Genomic DNA, 22,510 nt, shown 5'->3' with positions numbered 1-22,510 from the left:
GCAGTGCAGAAACATAATAAGCAAATGCAAAAAATTCATTAGAAAAGAAATTAAGATTATGACCCGAAGTGAAACTGAAAACAGGAAAATAAACATTCAAAAGGGAGCTCTAAAAATGATAGCAATGCAAGTATTCACTAGATGTGTAACTCTGTGAACCAGGATTGTGTCATTTTAAAGGGATGTAAGAATCACCATGTCAGACATGTCGCACACAGATATCACACAAAAGAGACTATTTCTTAATGATACACGAGTCAGCAGGATATTTTCATATTTAGAATAATAGAATAGTTTAGGTCGAAGGGACTTTCAAAGGTCACCCAGCCCAATCCCCCTGCAATAAACAAGGACATCTTCAACTATATCAGGTTGCTCAGAGCCCTGTCCAGCCTGGCCTTGAATGTCTCCAGGGATGGGAAATCTGCCACCTCTCTGGGCAACCTGGGCCAGTGTCTCAACACCATCACAGTAAAAAATTTCTTCCTTATATCTAGACTGAATCTCCCTTCTATCAGTTTAAAACCATTACTTCCTGTCCTGTCACAATAGGCCCTGCTAAAAAGTCTGTCCCCATCTTTGTTATAGGCTCCTTTTAAGTACTGAAAGGCCACAATAAGGTCTCCCTGAAGCCTTCTCTTCTCCAGGCTGAACAACCTCAACTCTCTCAGCCTGTCCTCACAGCAGAGCTGTTCCAGCCCTCTGATCATTTCTGTGGCTCCTCTGGCCCCTCTCCAACAGGTCCATGTCTTTCCTGTACTGAGGGCTCCAGAGCTGGACACAGGACTCCAGGTGGGGTCTCACCAGAGCGGAGCAGAGGGGCAGAACCACCTCCCTTGACCTGCTGGCCATGCTCCTTTTCATACAGCCCAGGATATAATTGGTCTACAGGCCTGCAAGCACACATTGCTGGGTCATGTCCAATCTTTCATCCACCAGTATCCCCAAGTCCTTCTCCGCAGGGCAGCTCTCAATCCTTTCATCCCCCAGCCTGTATTGGTACCAGGGGCTGCCCTGACCCAGGTGCAGGACCTTGCACTTGGCCTTGTTGAACCTCATGAGATTCACATGGACCCACTTCTTGAACTTGTCCAGGTCCCTCTGCATGGCATCCCGTCCCTCAGGAGTGTCAACCACACCACTCAGCTTGGTGTCATCTGCAAACTTGCTGAGAGTGCACTCGATTGCTCTATGTCATTGATGAAGGTATTAAACAGTACTGGTCCCAGTACAGACCCCTGAGGGACACCACTCATCACATCTCCATCTAGACACCAAGCCATTGACCACTACTCGCTCGATGTGACCATCCAGCCAATTCTTTATCCACTGAGGAGTTCACCCATCAGATCCATAACTCTCTAATTTAGAGAGAAGGATGTTGTGCGGGACAGTGTCAAAGGCTTTAGAGAAGCCCAGATAGACAACATCTATAGCTCTTCCCTTGTCCACTGATATAGTCAGTCCATCACAGAAGGCCACTAGTTTGGTCAGTCAGGACTTGACCTTTGTGAAGCCGTGTTGGCTATCTCGAATCACCTCCCTGTCCTCCATGTGCCTTAGCATGGCACGTAAAGGCGCTATATGAAAATATTTCCCTAAAGTGAGGAAATGTAGGAAGGATACATATTACAATTTTACACAAAATATGGCAACAAAATATGAAGAGATTGTAAACCTAAACTAGAGATAAGAATTATGTTAAACTTTTATTCCATTTTCATCAAATTTTAACAAAACATTTTAAATTATTCCTATTCCCCTCCATTTTCACTGAGAAAAAGGTTTCCATAGCAATTTCCGACTAGATATTCAGACGATGACACATGCCAGTTATGCATCATTTACCAACCCAAGGTGTTGCTATAAATGAGTCAAGTTTACACTCACTGCTTAATGTTAATTTCTGCTGAGTACCTGTGGAGGTGTGGATAAGCGAGATATCTTGGGCTACAGTGGGGCGTGCCTGATATTGGCAAGAGTTGGGATTTTAAATTTAGAATCACACAGAGTAAGGTATGGCTGTTGCTGCACAGGTGCAATGAGAGGAGAGATCTTAATACCTGGATAGACATATACGAGTGCACAGAAACATATACAAACATGTTAAATATGTTTCATAAAAGTAATTGGACAGAAGTATTTTAAACACTGTAGGCAAAGAGCCACAGGTTTCTCAAATTAAATAACATACAAGATTTAGTAAGAGACCTAACAGGAGGTGTGAGTAAAACTAAGCCACTAGAATTACCACATTTTCCATTATCTGTAGGGAGAAGTATTGTATCTATTTTGGATCTCTGATTAAGGGCTTTATATCCCAAAAGCTTAGGCATTTCTATGTGATTTGTCTAATATAAGACACTTCCTCTGACTACAAACATAGCCTTTTTTGATTTTCAAGTTTTGAAAAAAGCACATTGAAAAGAAATATAGTCTTAGAAAATATAGAAGTTAGAGATTATGAACTTCTTTTCTCACATATGAACTTCACTCCCTATTGACATCCAAGTCAGATCATTTGGGTTACTATTGTAAGCTCTTCAATTGTTTCTACAAAAGTATTTGGGAAGAGATAGCATAACCTATAGACATTACTCATGGTTATCATATAATTCTGACTGTTGTACTCAACTAAATATTGTATTAGAGAGGGAAAATTTCAGTTGAACTAGATGCACACTTTCATATGCCTATCTGTTCCAAATCTGGCAACAAGAGTAAAACTCAATTGACAGATCTACAACTTAAAAGAAATAGCAATAAAATTTGGTCATTGGCTATCCTCTATGTTTGCAAAACCTGGAATCAGATTAGGCAGAATTACTAGGCATAGTTCATGTCTTAGCAGACATTTGTATAGTTTTTTAAAACATTAATTTTAAACATTTTCTGTATATTCAACATAGAAGTGTTTAAAGCCTGACTGAAGTTTATTTCTGATGAACAAGCTGTTATATAATTCAAACTGGAATGGTTCATGAGGATCATGACTGTGAAAAAAATGAATAAAATTTAGAATTCCATTGTGTAATTCAGCCAGAAGATAGAGAAAAAAAGTCTGGGATAAAATCTATTTTGATTCATTTGGTAATGCAAAGCATTACCAAAATTGCATTCTCTGAAACACCTTTAGAAGAAAACTGAGAAATTCCAGTTGTATGCTAATTGAATTGACAATAGATGTGGTCACAGGAAGAATATAGTGCTAAAGGGAATGAAAGGGGATGAGATCTAATAGATGGTTAGTTCACTTCTGTTGATAAGAACAAAACACAGCGGAAAGACTGGAGAAAAGAGAAATAAGCCAGTGTTAGTAACTCCATTTAAGACCTGTCACAGTTCTTCCTGTAAAAAAGGAGCCAATTCCTGAGACAATATATTAAACCACTGTTAAGAAATTGATCAAAGGAGTTAGTGAAATTAACAAATATTGCAGAGCCACCTTGAGTTTGGGCAATGACACTTGGGGTAATAATAATAATAATTTTAAAAAAATTAAATATTTCCTTATGAAATGACTGTGTCAGTAGGTAGAAAGGTCCAGCAGAGGTTGTATTTTTTGTCCATCGGTGCTTAGAATGGTGATTAACGTGTTTCCATGGAGAACCAAGCGTGTAGGATAGAACAAAGTTGTCTATGATGAATCGGCAATTCTTGAATACTTTAAATTCCTAGGAAACACAAAACTGTTTACAATTTTTATAAGATTTCTTTCGTAAATACCAAATAATTTTAAAGTATATTGGCACTCCCATTTTTTGCTTCATTTTGGCAACTTGCTGAGCATACCTTGAAAAGATATCCTCTTGACATTTGCCAAATAACCTTTGAGAAAACTTTTTATGTGTTTTATTTTTTCCAACATAATAATTTCTCCTTTGATACTCTTTGTTTTGGTTGGTTTTCTGGGAAAAATTCTTCTTCTTGCAATCTCCATAATGCTACAGAAAATAAACTCAATAGTCCATTTTCAGAACAACTTTAAGGAATTTTGCTGTTTACATAGTACAAAAGATTGGTAGATGTATTATATTTAAATATATAGTCTATATAGTCTATGCCTCATGTGCTCGTGTGTGTGGATTTCTATTATGAATGATTAGGCTACTGCTCGGATGAGTAAGAATTAGAAGGCTAAGATGTTTGGCAGCAAATCTGGATCTGTTTAGAGATTCTCCAAGACAAGGATTACTTTAATACTTTTTGTATCTCCTTTAGAGCTGCTATCCAACAGTTTCACTGCCATTGTGCTGGGCGCTTCAGTGTTTTCCCTCCTTCTGTTCAGTAAGAGACTAACTACTGAGGAGGTATGTCTTTCCTGTTGAGCATTATATTGAACACAGGGAGACAGAAGGATGTGGAAAAAATTCCTGATATTTTAGGAGAGGAAGGTTTAACTCTTCCTATGGAGTCTCTATACTGAAGAGGAGTAGCTGCCTTAGGAAGTCTGGGATGTGATTTATGCCATTTTAAAGTGTTTAAGAGAATGGCAGAAAGTGTTTTAAAGATGACTTGCATGGCTTGCGCTTCCCATCCTAATTCAGCTATTCAAAAAGATAAGGGACCTTATTTTAAACAGTAATTCTGTACCATTGTCCCAGAGAACACGCAACAGCATTCTGCTACTGTCTGGTGACTATTAAGTCAAGATACTTACCTTTTTGGATAGCCATGCAAGTCATCTTGGATCATTTTAGTGAATACGGTATTGTCAAAAAGTATTGTAGAAAGATAAATATTTCATTTGTCATTCTGCTAGTTATTACGAGCAAAATACTTATTCTATCTTAAACATGTCAAGACTATTAGAGTTTTTATTAGACAAAATTGCTTATTCTTAAATATCTTAATGAACAAATTATTTAAAAACAAAAGAAAACCTTTTAAGTGAAATGACCAGTCAATATCGTGTCTGTGTTTCACCTCTATGGCACTATCTAATGATTACAAACGTACACATTTTTAGTTTCACATGGCATTATATATGCAATACTATCTGCTACTTCAGTCTCTACAGAAGAGTTTGGATTGCTTACACACACCGGAAAGGAAAACTGTAAATATTTTTCTGCCTAAAATGAGTTCATGCTCAAAAGCTAACTGGATTTTCTCCATTAATACACATGAAGAACATTTATGAGTAAAGAATTAAATTCAATTTCATTGTACCTTTGTTGCCTTATTATATCAGAAGAGTTGGATCCAAATTTGTAAGGACATGTTTACACATTGTATTTAATGATCTCAGTGGCAATCATACTGTAATTATAATATGGAACACTGGTAGTAATGTATCTGTCAGCAAACATGTGTTTAACTATTTTCCATCTCAGTTTAAAACTGCCTTATCTAAATTATTTTATAACATTTATACAACAGTATGAAGTTTTGTACGAGAGACTTCTTCAAACTTCCTAAGCCTAAGGTTCCCATAGTTAGAGCATATGGAGACAAGAAATGCACTCACGAAAGAAAAAACAATGTGCCTGAGTTAACACTTGCAAATCACCCAAAACAGCTGGCACACACTGATTTGCAGAATATAATGGTTCATAGTTGTAGACTCTATACAGTAGTTTCATTAAAAGAATGATTTCTTTAAAAATGTGTTTTAAAATAATATAGCTTCGGTGTTCACTGTGCTCTCAATTAGTAAATGAGTTAAACACTTGCATTTGACATTATTTTTAAGCAAAATAAGCATGATACGTACCACTGTTGAAAACATATTGCAGAGACACCTGTTAGACGAATATTAAGTATGTGGTCTTGAGGATATAAAGCCCATAGCAAAGAGACTAAACCTTTCAAATGGTCTGGTATTTCACATTTTTAATATTCTGCACTATGACTTTGCTTTTGTATGTAGCACAATCGTTAATTGTAGTATGATCTTTAATAATACAGGTAACTAATGTTTAGTAGCTCCCAGCAGTTCCTTTTAAGTTGGTAACTAACAGTGCTTCAGAAGTGAAAACCAAAATTTTTTCTTACCTCTAGGTGCAACCTCTAGAAACTGTTTATGAAGTGTGGTAAGTTGTGAAATAGTTAGAGTACCACTTCCAGAGGTCTCTACATGAGGAATATGTGGTAAAGGGACAGGGTCAGGCATCATTTTTACATCACTGCTGATGAAGAAATCCGTTTCTTCTAAAGTCATTTCATATTGGATTTTGCTAGAATTCTCAATATGGTGTCGTGCAACCTCAATCAGCTTTTCAACACTGTGTAAGTGGAAATGCAGAAAACAATGAGTACTTTTAACACCCAACGTCAATAACTTAGGTTCAAATTTTAATATGATTACACTCTGATAACCTTCCTGAAGAATTACAAATCCTCTGTGTGAATTCTGTACTCAGCAAAATCATTAAGATGTGTACTGCTCTTTTGGCAGCAAGAGATCTTTTGACTGTGGTAAGAAATTTATATAAAGGCAGATCTAAGCCACAGACGAGACCTGATGGAAAAATATGAAAGGATGATACTTTCTTTATTCTGTAAATTTTATAGGGTTGGAGTATACATGTTCCAGCTGTGATCATCCTTTATCTTAATGCTTTGTCTTCTGCTCTGTCATTTCAGATGTACAGAGCACTTTCCAGAGTATCATTGTGGAGGGACATATGTTCTCCTGTTTCAAGTGTAATTAGTACAATCTATATAGGGAAAGAAATCAGCTGTATATAATGTTCAGTAAGACACAGTTGGGGTGTCAGGTCAAAGGGCATGATGTTCTGTAAATGTTGTGTCTTTGGTAGCTGTTGTCAGAAGAGCCAATAAAACTGTCTGGCAGGCAGAGCTCATCCTCTTTGAGCTGTTGCCTACTAGAGTTTTCACATCCTACTTTCCTGTCTCTTGTCTTGGGCTTGCCCTGACATGGACCAACTAGTGCTGTCCCAGAAACATTTTCCAAAAGGCAAAGCAACCTGTTTCTCTTGGAAAGAAAAATATTTTAATGATATGGACATAGGGCATTCTATACCAGATGGTCTTCATGTCACAGAGTGGTCCCAAGCACATTTTATTTACTAGAACAGATTTTTTTTTAGTGGACCCTGAAATAATTTTGAGAAATTTTATACATGGTGGTAATAACAGTAGGTGGAATTTTGCAGCATGTGTAAAACATGGGAAAGAATAACCTCACAATCCAAAGTCACACAAGCCACTGAAGTGATACAGAGGCTTCTACTAAATGGAATAATTGGTTGTCTGCCGATGTTCATAAACCCGCTAAAATTGTGGTCTAGAAAAACATCATGATTACTTCTACTATTGCCAGCGGAACCTCCTAATCATCCAAGAAGTGATATTGAGGTATTTAAGATCGAAGCAAATTCCAGATTATGAAATGAAATTATTATTTTCTACATTTTTTTCCAAATTATTTGCTTCTATATAAAAAACTATCTGTATTAGTGTAGTAAAAAAAAAAAAAGTTCCTGTTTAAAACTGGATATACATTACCTGGATGTTTCTGCCAGGAACCTAGATCCAAGCCACTTTTCCATATCTTTATAAGCCGCTTCTGCTTTCATTGTTAGCTCTTCAACAAATGCTAAAGCTTTTTCTTTTAGAAGCTCTAGTCGAGATATTGTGGCTACCTCTGTTTAAACAGTAATGTCATAATAATTATTATTTATAAAATTTGAGGAAAATTCTCAGTCTTAAGGACCTAAAGTTTAGCATGTTAACCTGTATTTAGGCAGAAAAATATTTATTTAATTTATCACATTCTTGAACAAATTATTTTTCAGAATCACCCCCATTGCACCAAGTATTTTAGAAAAGCGTGTCTTCTACAAGCAGCAGAATTCACAATGTAATAAATATCTTAATAAAACTAATACAGAGGTGCAGGGGATTTTTAAGTAGACAGTGATATAGAACTAAATTAATACTACACAGCATCAAATCTAAAAGCTTAATTATGCAAGTCTGAGTATCCTGTTATGGGTAAATATTAAAGGAAACACACCTAAATCATTTCGTTAATCACAATAAAAGTTTGCTTTTCTGTTTCTAACCTCCAGCCCTTTAAAACGAACCTCACTGGGTTTGCTCCAAGCTTTCTACATATGACTATTTTATACCCTAAAACTCAGGTTTTATTCTAAAAGAGTTTGGTTAGTGAGCACTAAGAAAATAGTTCACCCCTACCAAAATTATGCATAGAGTAAAAGAATAATCAATTTCACATTGAGAAGCTAATACTTAAAAAAAAAAGGCAGCTAAAAAGACAAGAAAGTGGGACAGGTCAGCAATGTCCAAAGTGAAAAGGATGCCAACTGGATAAAAAGACACCTAAAGTAATGTATCCAGAGGCACAGGAAAATGGCACTGAAAGACATTTAAAGCCTTACAAAAGAAGAGCAAGAAAAGAGGACAAGTAGCTAGAGATTATTTTCAATCCTCAAGGCAAACTTAGTGTTCGATTTGATTTTTCTTCACATTTAACCTTCCGTACTGCAGAATCTTTCAAACAGTTAATGGTATTTAGTAATTGGTACTGGGAATTCAAAGTTAAAGACTGCAAAAATATTTATATTATAATCACTCCATAGGCTACTAAGTTTTCAAAATACTTAGGTTGGAGGCTGAAACATTCTTTAGGCAATCAATGTAGAAAGATGGACCTGGAAAAATATGAGGCATGTCCTTTCAATGTTATTTCTCTGTAACAGTATAATGCAACACTGCACACTTTCTGTTTGAGCAAGAAAGAGTTGACATTCAAAATTTTAAACATAGAATGGATTGATTCTCAGTTATTTGATGGCAAAGATGTAAGAGTAAAGGTTCTTAGCAACTGAAAGTATTTTCGATGATGCTTTGTGCTTGTCTAGTTACATTTCTTTAATACAGTTCAAGGCTGCCTTGTTTATGACCTCTTTACATTTTAAGTAGTGCTGTCAGTATGCTACAAAGATAGGTGTATGACAATTTTTGTCTCCCTGCATTTTCAGAAGCAGGTACTGTGCAGTCCACTGATTAAGCTGCCCTCTTAACAGTAGCAGAGTAAAAGACTTATTGATGCAAGAGAGAAATGGAATATAAAATCAACATTAAAAATTTAGCAAGTGTCCACCACTAGTGACTTTGCACCTATATAAATATATATCTTTATAACCAAAAGCACAAGCATCCAGTTACCATAGCTGCAAATGAAACTATGATCCTCAAATGTACTAGCTATGTGCCTGTGAAATTACAAAGTATAGCTCAACATGTCTAGTCTTCCTTAGATTCTTGGGGTTTTTTTGTTAAATATAAGACAAAAATGAAGCAACCTAAAGAAAACAAGACGTGTCAATGCATCACTAAAATTTGTCTTCATGCTATTAAGATCTTCAAAGTTACTACCATTCCTCTTCTAATTATCCCAAAATCTTAGAATATTGATTCCTAAGGTGTTTTTGGATTAAAATGTGTTGAAAGTGGTAGGTGCACAAGCATTTGGTCTGGTGTGGACCTAGAGAAGCCTTATGAATTTGTGTTTCATTCATTAACTGCTGTTTGCTCTCTACTTTTCTAAATAAATACTATGCAAAAGTTAGCCCTGCCAAGGAGGTAACATACACGATGATGGGCTTGCCAACTGTTGCCAAACAGAATATCTAACAGCTGGGTTGTAGCTTCCCTTTAGTGAAAAAGAGGTTTTTTTCTTCTAGACTAAACCAATCTTAAAAAAAAAAAAAAGGACTTCTACTTCGGGCTGAAATTGACTAGTTGGCTTGGAAGTTACTGGGTAAGACAGACAAAGAGACAAAGTCTGAACAATACATAGTTTTTGGAAGAGTCTGTCTGAAAAGGGGTTTGGAAGAATAAAAATAAAATCTATGTCTTGCTGCTTGAATCCCATGCAGCCTGAGGAACAGGAAATTAGAAAGAAGTGTATCAATGAAATATATAATTGCCAACAAATTATTTCCCAGATCAAAATATTTCTAATACTGAATTCAATTCTATTGAGTAGTGAAGAGTGGCTAGCCACCTATGTGAAACTTATTCTCTCACAGTGAATATTTGCTTAGTCATGGAAAACGAAATCAAATGAAATGAAATAGAAGAGAACAAAAAGAATGAAAAACTCATTTCTGTTTTAAATATATTTTATATTTAAATATATTACTACAAAATCACTGATGACTACCACCCTAAAGAATTTCCTGATTTCTCCAGACACTTCTGTTTTCCTAATTGTACCCATTTTCCCAGGAAAAGTTTCTGGCTAGTTTTGATTATTACACTGCCTAAATCACCCTGCCAATATAAGTAACCAAATAGTAACATACCCTCATGTTTCAAGGCACTAAAATATTCTTCCTTTATTTTAACCATCAGTTCTTGTTTCTTCAGTTCTTCTAGGGATATAGGGACTGGGCTATCTTCAATTGTAGAAGGTGGGCCTGCAGGAAAACAGACCTCTCACAGTCTTTGGATTTTGCTAGTAAGTTTGTGGATCTGTATACGGGCACACTCACAAGACAGGACATTTTGTTACATGAAAAATGGCACTTTCCACCTTACTTGATGTAACCGTTGATGAGACTACAAAGGTGGTTACTCAAGTGTTTTATTTCAACATATTTAGATTTCTTCAAATGTGATTTGCATATGCAAGACATGCTAAAATTAACACACATAAAATTAATCCAGCATATACAACTGTATATGGTTATTGGTTAAATAACATCCTAAAATGTATTTCTGAATGGAAAATCATGACTGAATAGATGTGCCTCTGTTGTGATCCCAGATGGTCAAAATCACAGAATCACAGAATCACAGAATCACAGAATGTTAGGGATTGGAAGGGACCTTGAAAGATCATCTAGTCCAATCCCCCTGCCAGAGCAGGAACACCTAGGTGAGGTTACACAGGAAGGCGTCCAGGCGGGTTTTGAATGTCTCCAGAGAAGGAGAATCCACAACCTCCCTGGGCAGCCTGTTCCAGTGTTCCGTCACCCTCACTGAGAAGAAGTTTCTTCTCAAATTTAAGTGGAACCTCTTGTGTTCCAGCTTGAACCCATTATCCCTTGTCTTACTGTTGGTTATCACCAAGAAGAGCCTGGCTCCATCCTCGTGACACCCACCCTTTATATATTTATAAACATTGATGAGGTCACCCCTCAGTCTCCTCTTCTCCAAGCTAAAGAGACCCAGCTCCCTCAGCCTTTCCTCATAAGGGAGATGCTCCACTCCCTTAATCATTTTTGTGGCCCTGCGCTGGACCCTCTCCAGCAGTTCCCTGTCCTTCTTGAACTGAGGGGCCCAGAACTGGACACAATATTCCAGATAAGGTCTCACCAGGGCAGAGTAGAGGGGAAGGAGAATCTCTCTCGACCTACTAACCACCCCCCTTCTAATACACCCCAGGATGCCATTGGCCTTCTTGGCCACAAGGGCACAGTGCTGGCTCATGGTCATCCTGCTGTCCACCAGGACCCCCAGGTCCCTTTCCCCTACACTGCTCTCTAATAGGTCATTCCCCAACCTGTACTGGAACCTGGAAAATCACACAAATTTCTTTTGAAAGGTAACTGTTCCTTCTGGAACAAATTCAAGTTTAGCAAACCATAGTAAAAATGCTATGGTGGTAAATATAACTGGTTATCATCAAAGCAGTGAAAAGAACAATAACACTATTTAAAAAAAATCAGAATATGAGCGACAAAAAAAAAAAGAGGTATATAATTTCATGTCTTTCTAAACCATTCTCCTAGATGATTTTGCATCTTGTTTTAATTTAAGTACCTATGAACAGACATTGTAAAGGATTTTTTCATGTTTTTAAAGATTGCATGAAATTCTTTAGTCACAACACTTTGACTACTACTTAAAAACATTAAAATATTTGTAACTGCTTTGACCTAGAAGAAGAGTAGATGGAGCTGTTACGGAAAAAAATAATTACATCTGCATGATATGTAAGGTCAACATAAAGCAAATGGTCAAATCTAGAAGTGATAACATTACATCTGATAATTTGTATCACTGTTACTAGCCTACAGCTGTATCTTAGTGAATTATTCTGTCACAGTACTACAATAACAGTGTATTTGGCACTATGTTCATACTTCAGTTACAGATACATCAGTTGATACTTCATCTTCTACCATGATGAATGCACAGCTGAGTTCTAGTTGCCATTCTGTCACTTTACAGTTTTGTGACTTCAGGCAAGTCATCTAGTACCAGATCTGAACAAAAACTCGGTTCCAAGAAGCAATCCACAAACTCCAACCTAGCCACTTAGTATATGATAGGTGATAGCTACTGATTTTTCATCACAAAGCTTTTCCAGATGTCTGAAAATCTGCTACTGCCTTGGCTGGATTGATGAGCTAAGCACACACATGAGGCTCCCTGAGGCTCACAAGTGAGGTGTCCATGTGGCTAAGTATTTGCAGGGCTATTCTACTTCACTCTGCTATAAGCAGAATCAACCGGAGAGAGAGCATTGACTACAGTGCAAACAGAATGTCTGTCAAAGAAAAAAAACCCCAAACAAACAGCTGCTTTGCACATAATAACTCTGCAGTTACCGCTTTCTCACTTGGAAATGCAGTACCTGAATTTCAGGCTACCCTCACACCTGCACGTCTTGAGCCCCTCCCTTACTATGTGGAATGTCTTTACAAAAGACACGAGGTCTAGGCTGCCAGCCTCACTTCCTGCTGAAGCTCTGACATTTTACAGAAAGAAGTGGAAGTTACTTAAACCACTACCTTCTCAAGGAATTATTTATGAAAAAATGTATGAACAGCGTTGCATGTCAAGATTCCTCCCAGCAGACTGCCTGAACTGCTGTGCTAAAGACATAAGGTTCTCTAGGTCTGATTCTCTTCTGCAAAAAAATTTTGTTTTCTTATCTGTTTGGATAGATTCTTGCCAGGCCTATGTGGAACATCTACCTCAATATGTGTCCGCTCTTTTTTAGGACTATGTATGCCATTAGATTTTATGTTATTTATTCACACTATGTTACAGTTATATGTAAAAATGATGGACCTTGATAGATCCATGCTACTATCAGGCTGATTAATTAATTCCAAAACACCTTGGGGTATTGGATAATTTATCCATTCTATTCCAGTACTTTTATTTTAATATTTGAAATATTTTGATGTATGGCTGGAAAGCAGGCAGAATGTAACGGAATTTTATTTAATTTTATTTGATAAACTAGTTCTAAGTCTTCAATTCCAAAACAGTGCAAGGAGAAATATTACTATTTACTTTCTAGATTCTGTTTAGAATATTTATTCCTACGTAATAATAACAACACCATATATGACTAAAAAAATGCAATGGCTATTCAAAAGCCTCCTCACTCCTTTATCACTACCAGCTTTTCGTACTGATATGTCACATTTAAAATTGAAAAGAAGGAACTAAAACCAAATAAAATGTCTTCACTTACTCTTTCCTGTACTACTGACATTTACATTTCAGTAATTTCAAGCACTGCTGAAACAAAGCCTGCATTTCAAATACCTTTCTTTTTAGTAGCTGATTTGGCACCTTTCCCGGTAGCTTTGCCCGAAGTTTTCTGTGATGATTTCAGGTCTTCCAGCTGCTGACGTTCTTCTTCTTCCTCCTTTTCTTTAGACTGTATTTCAGTGGTTACCTTGACACCATAGTCACACATAGTAAAGCACATAGTATAAATACTGTGCAACTACAGTTTAAACAGCCTATACTTACTGGAAGTACTTGCTGAGACATACACACATAAAATAAAACAAAGGAGATATTTTAACTATGTACATTGATTATGTTTTGATTATTTATAAACCACAAAATTCTACAGCAAAAATGCAAGATGGGAAAACAGCGGTTTTAATTGTTGTAGCCCATCACATGTAATCTAGGAGAAAGTGAGAAATGTAAGAATCAACAGTATGCACAGCAAGACTACAGTTACACCGTAAGAGTGCAGAACTTAACTTATTTTGAAATGGTCAAAAAGAAAAAGTGAACCTACAAACCAGCTATTTGAAAAGACCACCTAATCTACTTTCAGCTATATATATAAAATAATGTAACCATAGCTTTTGAAGTTATGAAAGGTTTGAGCGAACATTGCATTACAGAATAAAATTTTTCCCTCTTCTCATACTTCTATCAGGGATAAGGGGTTTGCTTATCATGGAAGAAGTAGATATATAGAGTCAACATTAAAATTATTTGTCTCAGTAACTGAACGAAAGAGTCAGTTGTAAATACAGAGGTGCTGGAGATCTGATAATACATGGATTCCAACATTTTCCTCATAGAAACACAAACATATTCAATGGAAATATCAGTGGCAGAGCAAGAGGCATGAAATTGAGATACACAGTGCAAAGGCTGTGCATTTTGGCTGCACACTGAATGGGAGGCTTTGACCATCTGATCCAGAAATGTTTAAGTAAATAAAACATTCCTTACCACATTTGATACTGCTGTTACTGCTGCTTGCCATGTATCAGTAATGAGATTTTCATCTTTCCCAAAAGTGGCCTTTCCACTTTCAGGAGAATTCTCATCCTTAGCACTCTTCTGTAGAGTTGTCTTGCTTTTTGACTTGGTAATATTTGTTTCTGATGAAGGCAGTTTCCAAGAAACTAGAGGAATCCTTAAAAATATAAGGCATAATTTGCACACCTCTTTATAAAAAGTGTTAATTTATAACTATATTGGAGAATATAGTAAGAGAATGAGAGTACTATTTTCAAAATTTGCCATAGCAACAGAAAAGGGATGAACTTTCCTTATGACCAAAGGTGATAAAATGGATGACAAGAAAACTGGTTTGTTAACTACAGAAGATAAGGAATAATAATAGATGGATAAAACTACATTAAGTGATCGCGTGATCTGCTGATATATTCCACAAGGGCTAGAAGTACAGCCTCGTTACTCAGATGGTTTCTAAGTGAACTGTATTAAAAAAAGCAGCTGTCATTATTGACAGCATTTTTGATATTGTGAATTTAATTGTTAATACAGCATGCAGTTCTGTGCATCTTTCTTTGCTGCTTTGACTTATACTTGCTGTTATATATTCCATTTAATTATGTTTGTGCAAATTTTAAACCTATTGATGTTCCATAATAGTATTTAACTTAGTTACGTGAGGATTGTGCTGGAAACTGTCAGCAACACAGAGGGAAGTAGGAAACATTTCTATAGCAGGTGTCTTTCTAAGTCAGCTTTTTAAATGTTTTATAATTCAGAGATATATTAGCAAAAATTATATAGGTAAATCAGTAAAAAATCAGGGATAAATTAAAACTGTAAGATTATTCAAGATTCATTATTTGAATATAATGCCTGGTTAAAAATTCCTATTACCTATCATTTGAAATATACACATATATATTTTCACATATACCCACAGTGCTAACAATGCATTGTATATATTTATATTTGTATAATTTAATGCATTTCTACCTTCTTGATTCATTTTGATCTTCTTTCTGCTTTACATCAATAATATTTAACAATGGGATTCTAGTAAAATCTTCACTGTCCTCTGTTGGGATTTTTCCTTCCATTGCCCTATAATAGTCATGAAGAAGTCTCTTTGTATCTTGGAAACGATCCACTTCAACCTCAAGAAGAAAGAACAGAAAGATTGCAATTCAAAACAGGACATAACAAATTTCTGTTATGTTTTTAAATACATGATAGCAAAGTGATCCAAATCCTAAGAGTTTGAGGGACAACAATGAAAGTAACTATATTTGTTTAAAAATTTGCAGTGTATTTAATGCATACTTCTACTTGCATCTATAATGTCTTCACATAGGTATTTCTAAGGTTTAATAAAATTCTTAGTTGTTAGAATAGGAAAAATTATTTACAATAAAAAATAGTTGATGCATTAAATGCAATTATAAGATATTTTGCTGTATATGTATTTCCATACTAGAAGTATACCAGTACCAACATTTCATTGGCATATTTTTGTTCAAAATAATTAAAATCCTTAATAGCACAAAATAAAAAGAGTTAAGTGAAGCAGAAAATTTTACAAGCCATACAGTTTTTCTGGACCAAAGAAATCAACAGACTTTCCACACCTAAGTATCTTGAAGATCTCTTTGTGTGAATTGTCTTGGAAGAAATCCAGTATGGTTCAAAAAACATTTAACACCTGTCATGTTTTGATTTATTGATACAGGATGGTGTTAGCTTCTAACTGAAAAAAACAGTACTAAATATTCATGGGAAAATGCACAAAACCACATTCACAAAATGAAGGATAAAACCTTTGTGGTATAAACCAACGCTTATCCATAAGTTAAGGAGAAAATATCTTATAGTATAACAGTGTGTACACAGAATGGTGGAAAGAAATCTGATAAACGGCATTTATACAAATTTGTATGTTTATACAGTAAAAGAGCCACCTGGGGAATATATGTAACTTCCCACAGAAAAACCCACAGAAAATTCAAGACCAAAGAAGCGTATTTTTGGCTGTTTCTCAAACAAAGCCATAACATAAATATATAGTTATTATATTTTTAGTTCTGTAGTTTTAGCATCAATAATTCAGGTTTTTTAGGGAGTATATACTAAGTAAAGGAAGTAAAGACGTTGCATTTTTCCTTAGAAAAAAAAGCTTATTATGGGTAATACATGTATTTGTAATTTAAATGGCTTTTCTGCATATCCACGTAAGATACATCAGACACATAGTGAATCTCGTCTGGATTGCATCATACATGTCCATGAAATTCTGCCAGAAAACAATTAGGGTTGCAAAGTTATACATGAGTACAAAAGGAGAAAAACAGATGATACAAGCTTAGCAATATTACTTTAATTTGGCTCCCTTATGTATATAATTTAAGACATATTTTTAAATACATAGTCACATAAATATCCTTATTACAGGATGCTGTTCAGTTCATCAGCAGTTACTTTACATTTATCATAGAATATGGAATCATGTGACCATAGAATATTGAATGGGACCCATAAGAATCATCAAGTCCGTCATATAGTACAATCAAATCCAACATATATACAACCAGATTCAGACCTTTCTCTTGAGTTAATAATTTAACAGAGTTAATAATTACCTTAGTATAGCAACTGACTACCTCAAAAGCTTTACTTAAATTACCACAACACTCATGTCCAATAAGAGAGTGGTTCCCTTGTTTAGCGAGCACATAGAAATAAAACAGAGAATTAAACGGCAAGAAGCCCAGCCTAAGCTGCTTAGGCCTGATTTTTCAGTCAAATTATCATCACATGGCACGTGTTTAAAACACTGTTTTCATTGTCTCCTTTACAACTGCCAAAACTTTCACAGAATGGTCACTCAGAAAAGTCTATCTAGTGTAAAAAAAAAAAAAAAAAAAGACACGAAGAAACGTAATCTAGTCTAGTCCAGTCTATTCCAGCCCAGACCTAAAAAACACGTATGCACCTAGAACAGCAGTCACAGGGAAATTTTACTTTACTTCAAGAACTGAAGTAATTAATAGTCCGGCTAAATAAGAAGAAAGGCTTAAGGTGGAGCAGAGGAAAGCCATCTAACTGAAGGCAGTTTCTTGAAAACTTTAAAGTTAGGTGTTCGAAAGTTGGGTCATATTTGAATGGATTTTCTCAATAGCGACAAATGACACTGCATTTTCAAAAAACATTTTTCTTTTTCCAGTCTGAAGGTAAAATTCCAAGCTGCATTGGTGAAGTAACAAATGAAATAATTTTATGTGAAATACACAACAACCTGAACGGCAAGTGAGTCTACAGCAGCAGTTAATTATGTAGTTCGAAATTTAAGAGCAGATGTCAATATTATCACAGAAGGATAAATAGCTCTAAGATTTGTGTTACGAAAATCAGATGATTCACTGGGATGATACAATCACAAAGACTACCAATATATATTCCAGATTGAAAGCTGAACAATAACAATGGTATTTTCCTTAACCATGCCTGCCTGCAAACCCAGTTAAATTTATTGAATGTCATCTACTTCTAATCTCTAACTTTCTAGATAAATTCAGAAGACGCGTGAACATCTGCTTGTCTAATTCTTCATCCTTCACTTGTTTGGAACCAACTGCATGAAATTCCTCTGAGGCTTAATGTCCTCCAAATCTAATTCATTGTCCCCTTCTATTGCAGACTCCGTAGTAGAGCCATACCTGCATGAGTGAAAAGAAATGGTTCATCGCAATCCCCCTACGATCTGGTAACCAGCCATCATTCATGATATCAGTACGTTCCTGCTCAGCTTCTTCCCTTCTGCTATCACAGATATCCCAGAGAAAATCTCTTAGGTCCTAAAACACAAAATCAAATATGAGAAATAACTATGAAAGAAAACATAAATATATTTTTAATGTTTATTATTAAAAATCATATATTTTGCTTGTGCCTAGGGAATCTTCCCATTTGGATCTTTACCTTCATTGCTATAAACGTCAAAGCTTGGTCAATAAGTTATGTGCTTACAGGGAGCTGATAGAAAGTAGCTTGAGAAATGTGCCAGACAGAAGGATTCAAAAGTATCAGATCAATGTATAGGAAGAGGACAACACTAGGCTGCCTTGCTTTCCCTAGGCAGAGAGACCTATCTAAACTAGACACAGATGGGATAATATGAATAGTTAAACTCCCAACTGCACCAACAACTTTCCCCTTGAATGGTTTGCTAACAAATACAGCTACGAGAAGAATACTCTAAGGAGATGTGCAACACGAAAAATTCTGAGAAAATTATGTCAGAGTTCAAATATTCTTCCAATTTGCATAGCTCCTTTCCATTTTTCTTTAACATGGATGGCTCTTTATAACTGAGGGCTCTTCAACTACTGACTATATCTGATAGCAGCACTTTGTGGCTCACTGATAGGATTGAGGACCTACTAAGCATACAACAACATTGCCACCTCTGCATGGAAATAGTGTGACAGGCCTCTATGTAATAAGAAGAGACGGGAAGAGTGCTATTAAATGCAGTGCTAAGGTAAGCTAAAATCAGCTGTCTCTCAGACTCCAAGAAACTCTACCCTACCTGACTTGTTTGGAATAAATAGAAGTAGTGTTCCAGACTACCAGCCCTGCAATGAGAAGCTTAGGCTTCAGGTGATAAGTGATTCCTGATTGACCATGTCTTGGTCTCAGCCTAGTATCAGAGAATCATAGAATCATTTAGGTTGTAAAAAACCTCTAGGATCATCAAATCCAACCATCGACCTGACATTGCGAAGTCCACCACTAAACCATGTCCCTAAGAAACACAGTTACGTGTCCTTTATGCACCTCCAGGGATTGTCACTCAACCACTTCCCTGGGTAGCCTGTTCCAACGCTTGACAACCCCTTCCATGAATATCCAATCTAAATCTCCCTTGGGCCAACTCGAGGCCATTTCTTTTCATCCTATAGTTAATATGTCAGATCCTCTTTCTCTCCCCATGTCCACAGTCTTCAGACAAATCCAGTTGTCCTCTGTTGGACAAGAGCCACAAGGAACCTGACAAGTGAGTAGTTCTTGGGCTACATAACACATCAGTGATGACATAGATAGTAGGTAGCCAAGTGAAGGCTGTCAGATACTCATGGCTGGCCCAGCACTGTAGGATATACACATAAGGATATGCTACTGAATAAAAAAAGATCTAAGCATACAACTTATATCTTTTGCAGTGGTGGGTTGACATTGGCTGGCTGCCAGGTGTCCACCAAGCTGCTCTATTACTCCCCCCATCTCAAGTGGACAAGGAGAAAAAATACAATAGAAAAGCTCATGTGTCAAGATAAAGACAGGGAGATCACTCACTCATTACCATCACATGCAAAGCAGACTCAACTTGAGGAAATTGATTGAATTTATTGCCAATTAATAACAGAGCAGAATAGTGAGAAACAAAAGTAAAAACACCTTTCTCCCACCCCCTCTTCTTCCTAGGCTCAACTTCACTCCTGACTCTTCTACCTCCTCCATCGCCAAGCGGTGCAGGGAGGATGGGGAATGGGGGTTGTAGTCAGTTCATAACACTTTGTCTCTGCTGGTTCTTCTTCTTCAGGGTCTTCCGCTGCTCCAGGGTGGGTTCCCTCCCAAAGTATACAGTCCTCCGTGATCTTCTCCAACATGGGGCTTTCCCACAGGCTGCAGTTCTTCACAAACTGTTCCAGTGTGGGTCTTTTCTATAGGCTGTAGTCCTTCAGGAACAGACTGCTCTAGCCCGGGTCCCTCACAGGCCACAGGTCCTGCCAGAACACTTGCTCTTGTGTGGACTCCTCTCTACAGCCTGCAGTTCCTGCCAGGAGCCTGCTCTGTTGCGGAGTTTCCACAGGTGACATCTCTCTTCAGGGTACATTCATCTGCTGTGGCACAGAGTCCTCCATGGGCTGCAGGGCAGATTTGCTTCACTGTGGTCCACTAAGACCTGCACGGGGACAACCATGGTCTTCTCCACTAACGGCAGGGCAATCTTTGCTCTGGCACCTGGAACACCTCCCCTTCCTTCTTCACTGACTTAGGTAGCTGCATAATTGTTTCTCACATATTCTCACTCCTCTGCCACAGCTGTCATGCAGTGTTTTTTACCCTTTCTTAAATATGCTATTGCAGAGGCACCACCAGCATCACTGATGGACTCAGCTTTTGCCAGCAGCAGGTCTGTCTTGGAGCCAGCTGATAGTGGCTCTGCCCGCCATAGAGGCAGTCCCTGGTGTCTTCTCACAGAAGCTACCTCTGCAGCCCCCATGCTACCAATAAACCTAATACAATACAATAACCTAAAAAAAAGAAGCATGACAGAACAAAGATAGGCCAAAAACCAGAGAAATAATTATGTACAAGTGGAAGAGAAATAGCTTAAGAGGAGTGGTAAAAAGGAAAAAAATGTAAAAAGTAATATGATTCATGTTACATCAAGCTTGTATAGACTTGAGGGTATATTATAACTTTTGCCATTCACTTACAGTAACTCTTTGGTGTAGTTCTGCTTTTGTTTCCTCATCTTCTCGCAGGTCATCAGCAACTGAATTAAAATCCAACTGCCACTGGGATACAAAATCCTGCTTAAGATCTGGACATTTCAAATAATCTTGGAATTTTTTTCTGTAATTATAGTATGAATAATTCTGGTGTTAAAAGACATAGAATGCCATAGGAAAAATACAAAATAATATTAATTTAATAAGCTACAATTTCTACTCACCTAATGTCTGCTAAGTAATATATCACAGAGTGTTGTTCATCCCTTAGGCATCTAAGTATAGTTTTGATGGTATTCACATACGCATTTTCTACCATTTCCCAGTAAGGTACCAAAAAACCAGGTATCTCCTGTTAATTTTTTAAAAACATCAAAATTAATTGGCACATTTCTTGGTAACCCATTTAGCTGTAGCACTAGCAAATATAAGAAAGATTATTTCATTAAATCGTATTATTGACTTTTTTTTAACTATGTATTTCTTTTGATTTACAACTATTTACACCATACGTTGTATCTAGCTGTGTAGTCCTCAGCACAGGAAAGACATGGACCTGTTGGAGAGGGGCCAGAGGAGCCACAAAAATGATCAGAGGGCTGGAACAGCTCTGCTGTGAGGATAGGCCTAGAAAATTGGGGTTGTTCAGCCTGGAGAAGAGAAGGCTCCAGGGAGACCTTATTGTGGCCTTTCCATACTTAAACAGGGCCTATAGGAAAGATGGGGACAGACTTCATGACTTGTTGCAAAAGGACAAGAGGTTAAACTAAAAGAGGGGAGACTCAGGTGAGACATAAGGGAAAAAAAATTGCAACACGGGTGGTAAAATACTGGCCCAGGTTGCCCACAGAGGTCGTCAATGCCCCATCCCTAGAGACATTCAAGGCCAGGCTGGACGGGGCTCTGAGCAACCTGATATAGTTGAAGATGTCCCTGCTCATTGCAGGGGGTTGGACTAGATGAGCTTTGAAGGTCCCTTCCAACCCAAACTATCCTATAATTCTATGATATAGTTTATCCTGTGCATTTCTTTGTAAAAACATGGCAGTACTCAAAATGAAAGGGAAATTCCAGCAGAATACTCCAATATCTGTGGTTTTCAATGTACTTATAAACTAAGTGAAGAAGAATGAGTCCTTAAGTATCAAAATTTAGTGGTACACAACTGGTCGAGCTGGTAAAAATCTAAGCTGACTGCCTAGTGTTGCAAAAGTTACATCGGACTGACTGACTGTCATGAAATGCAAAACAAAGCCCATGGCCAGAAGAAACCCAACATATTGAGTTATGGGCTTTAGCCACTCAGAAAGGATTCACAGCATATGCAAGCTAATTGAAGTCATGAAGGCAAAACTGGTAAATATTAAGACGGGAATTACAGAACAAAATTCAAAGAATCATTATGCACCATTCAAATCTACATCTCAAATACTGCGTGCAGTTCCAGCCCCCCATCTCAACAAATTTACAGTAGAACCAGAACAGACAGAAGAGCAAGAACCGTGATTGAACATATTGAACTGTCCCACATGAGGAGAGATAAA

At 36.9% G+C, this 22,510-nt stretch overlaps 1 protein-coding gene across 1 annotated transcript in view; it reads right to left on the bottom strand.

Moving 5' to 3' along the window:
• The window catches only part of SPEF2 (sperm flagellar 2), an 86,980-nt gene that overhangs the window by 25,258 nt on the left and 39,212 nt on the right, over positions 1–22,510 (bottom strand). The window contains exons 20-28 of the mRNA XM_065656895.1: positions 21,191–21,318; positions 20,952–21,090; positions 18,165–18,302; positions 15,448–15,608; positions 14,443–14,629; positions 13,507–13,639; positions 10,302–10,415; positions 7,474–7,612; positions 5,998–6,227 (exon numbers count right to left, since the gene is read on the bottom strand). Coding sequence (XP_065512967.1) covers positions 5,998–6,227; positions 7,474–7,612; positions 10,302–10,415; positions 13,507–13,639; positions 14,443–14,629; positions 15,448–15,608; positions 18,165–18,302; positions 20,952–21,090; positions 21,191–21,318 — 1,369 coding nt within the window. The remainder of the gene's footprint in view (positions 1–5,997; positions 6,228–7,473; positions 7,613–10,301; positions 10,416–13,506; positions 13,640–14,442; positions 14,630–15,447; positions 15,609–18,164; positions 18,303–20,951; positions 21,091–21,190; positions 21,319–22,510) is intronic.

This window comes from Caloenas nicobarica, chromosome Z (assembly GCF_036013445.1).
Source record: "Caloenas nicobarica isolate bCalNic1 chromosome Z, bCalNic1.hap1, whole genome shotgun sequence".
NCBI lineage: Eukaryota > Metazoa > Chordata > Aves > Columbiformes > Columbidae > Caloenas > Caloenas nicobarica.
This window is presented reverse-complemented; position numbering and strand designations above follow the sequence as displayed.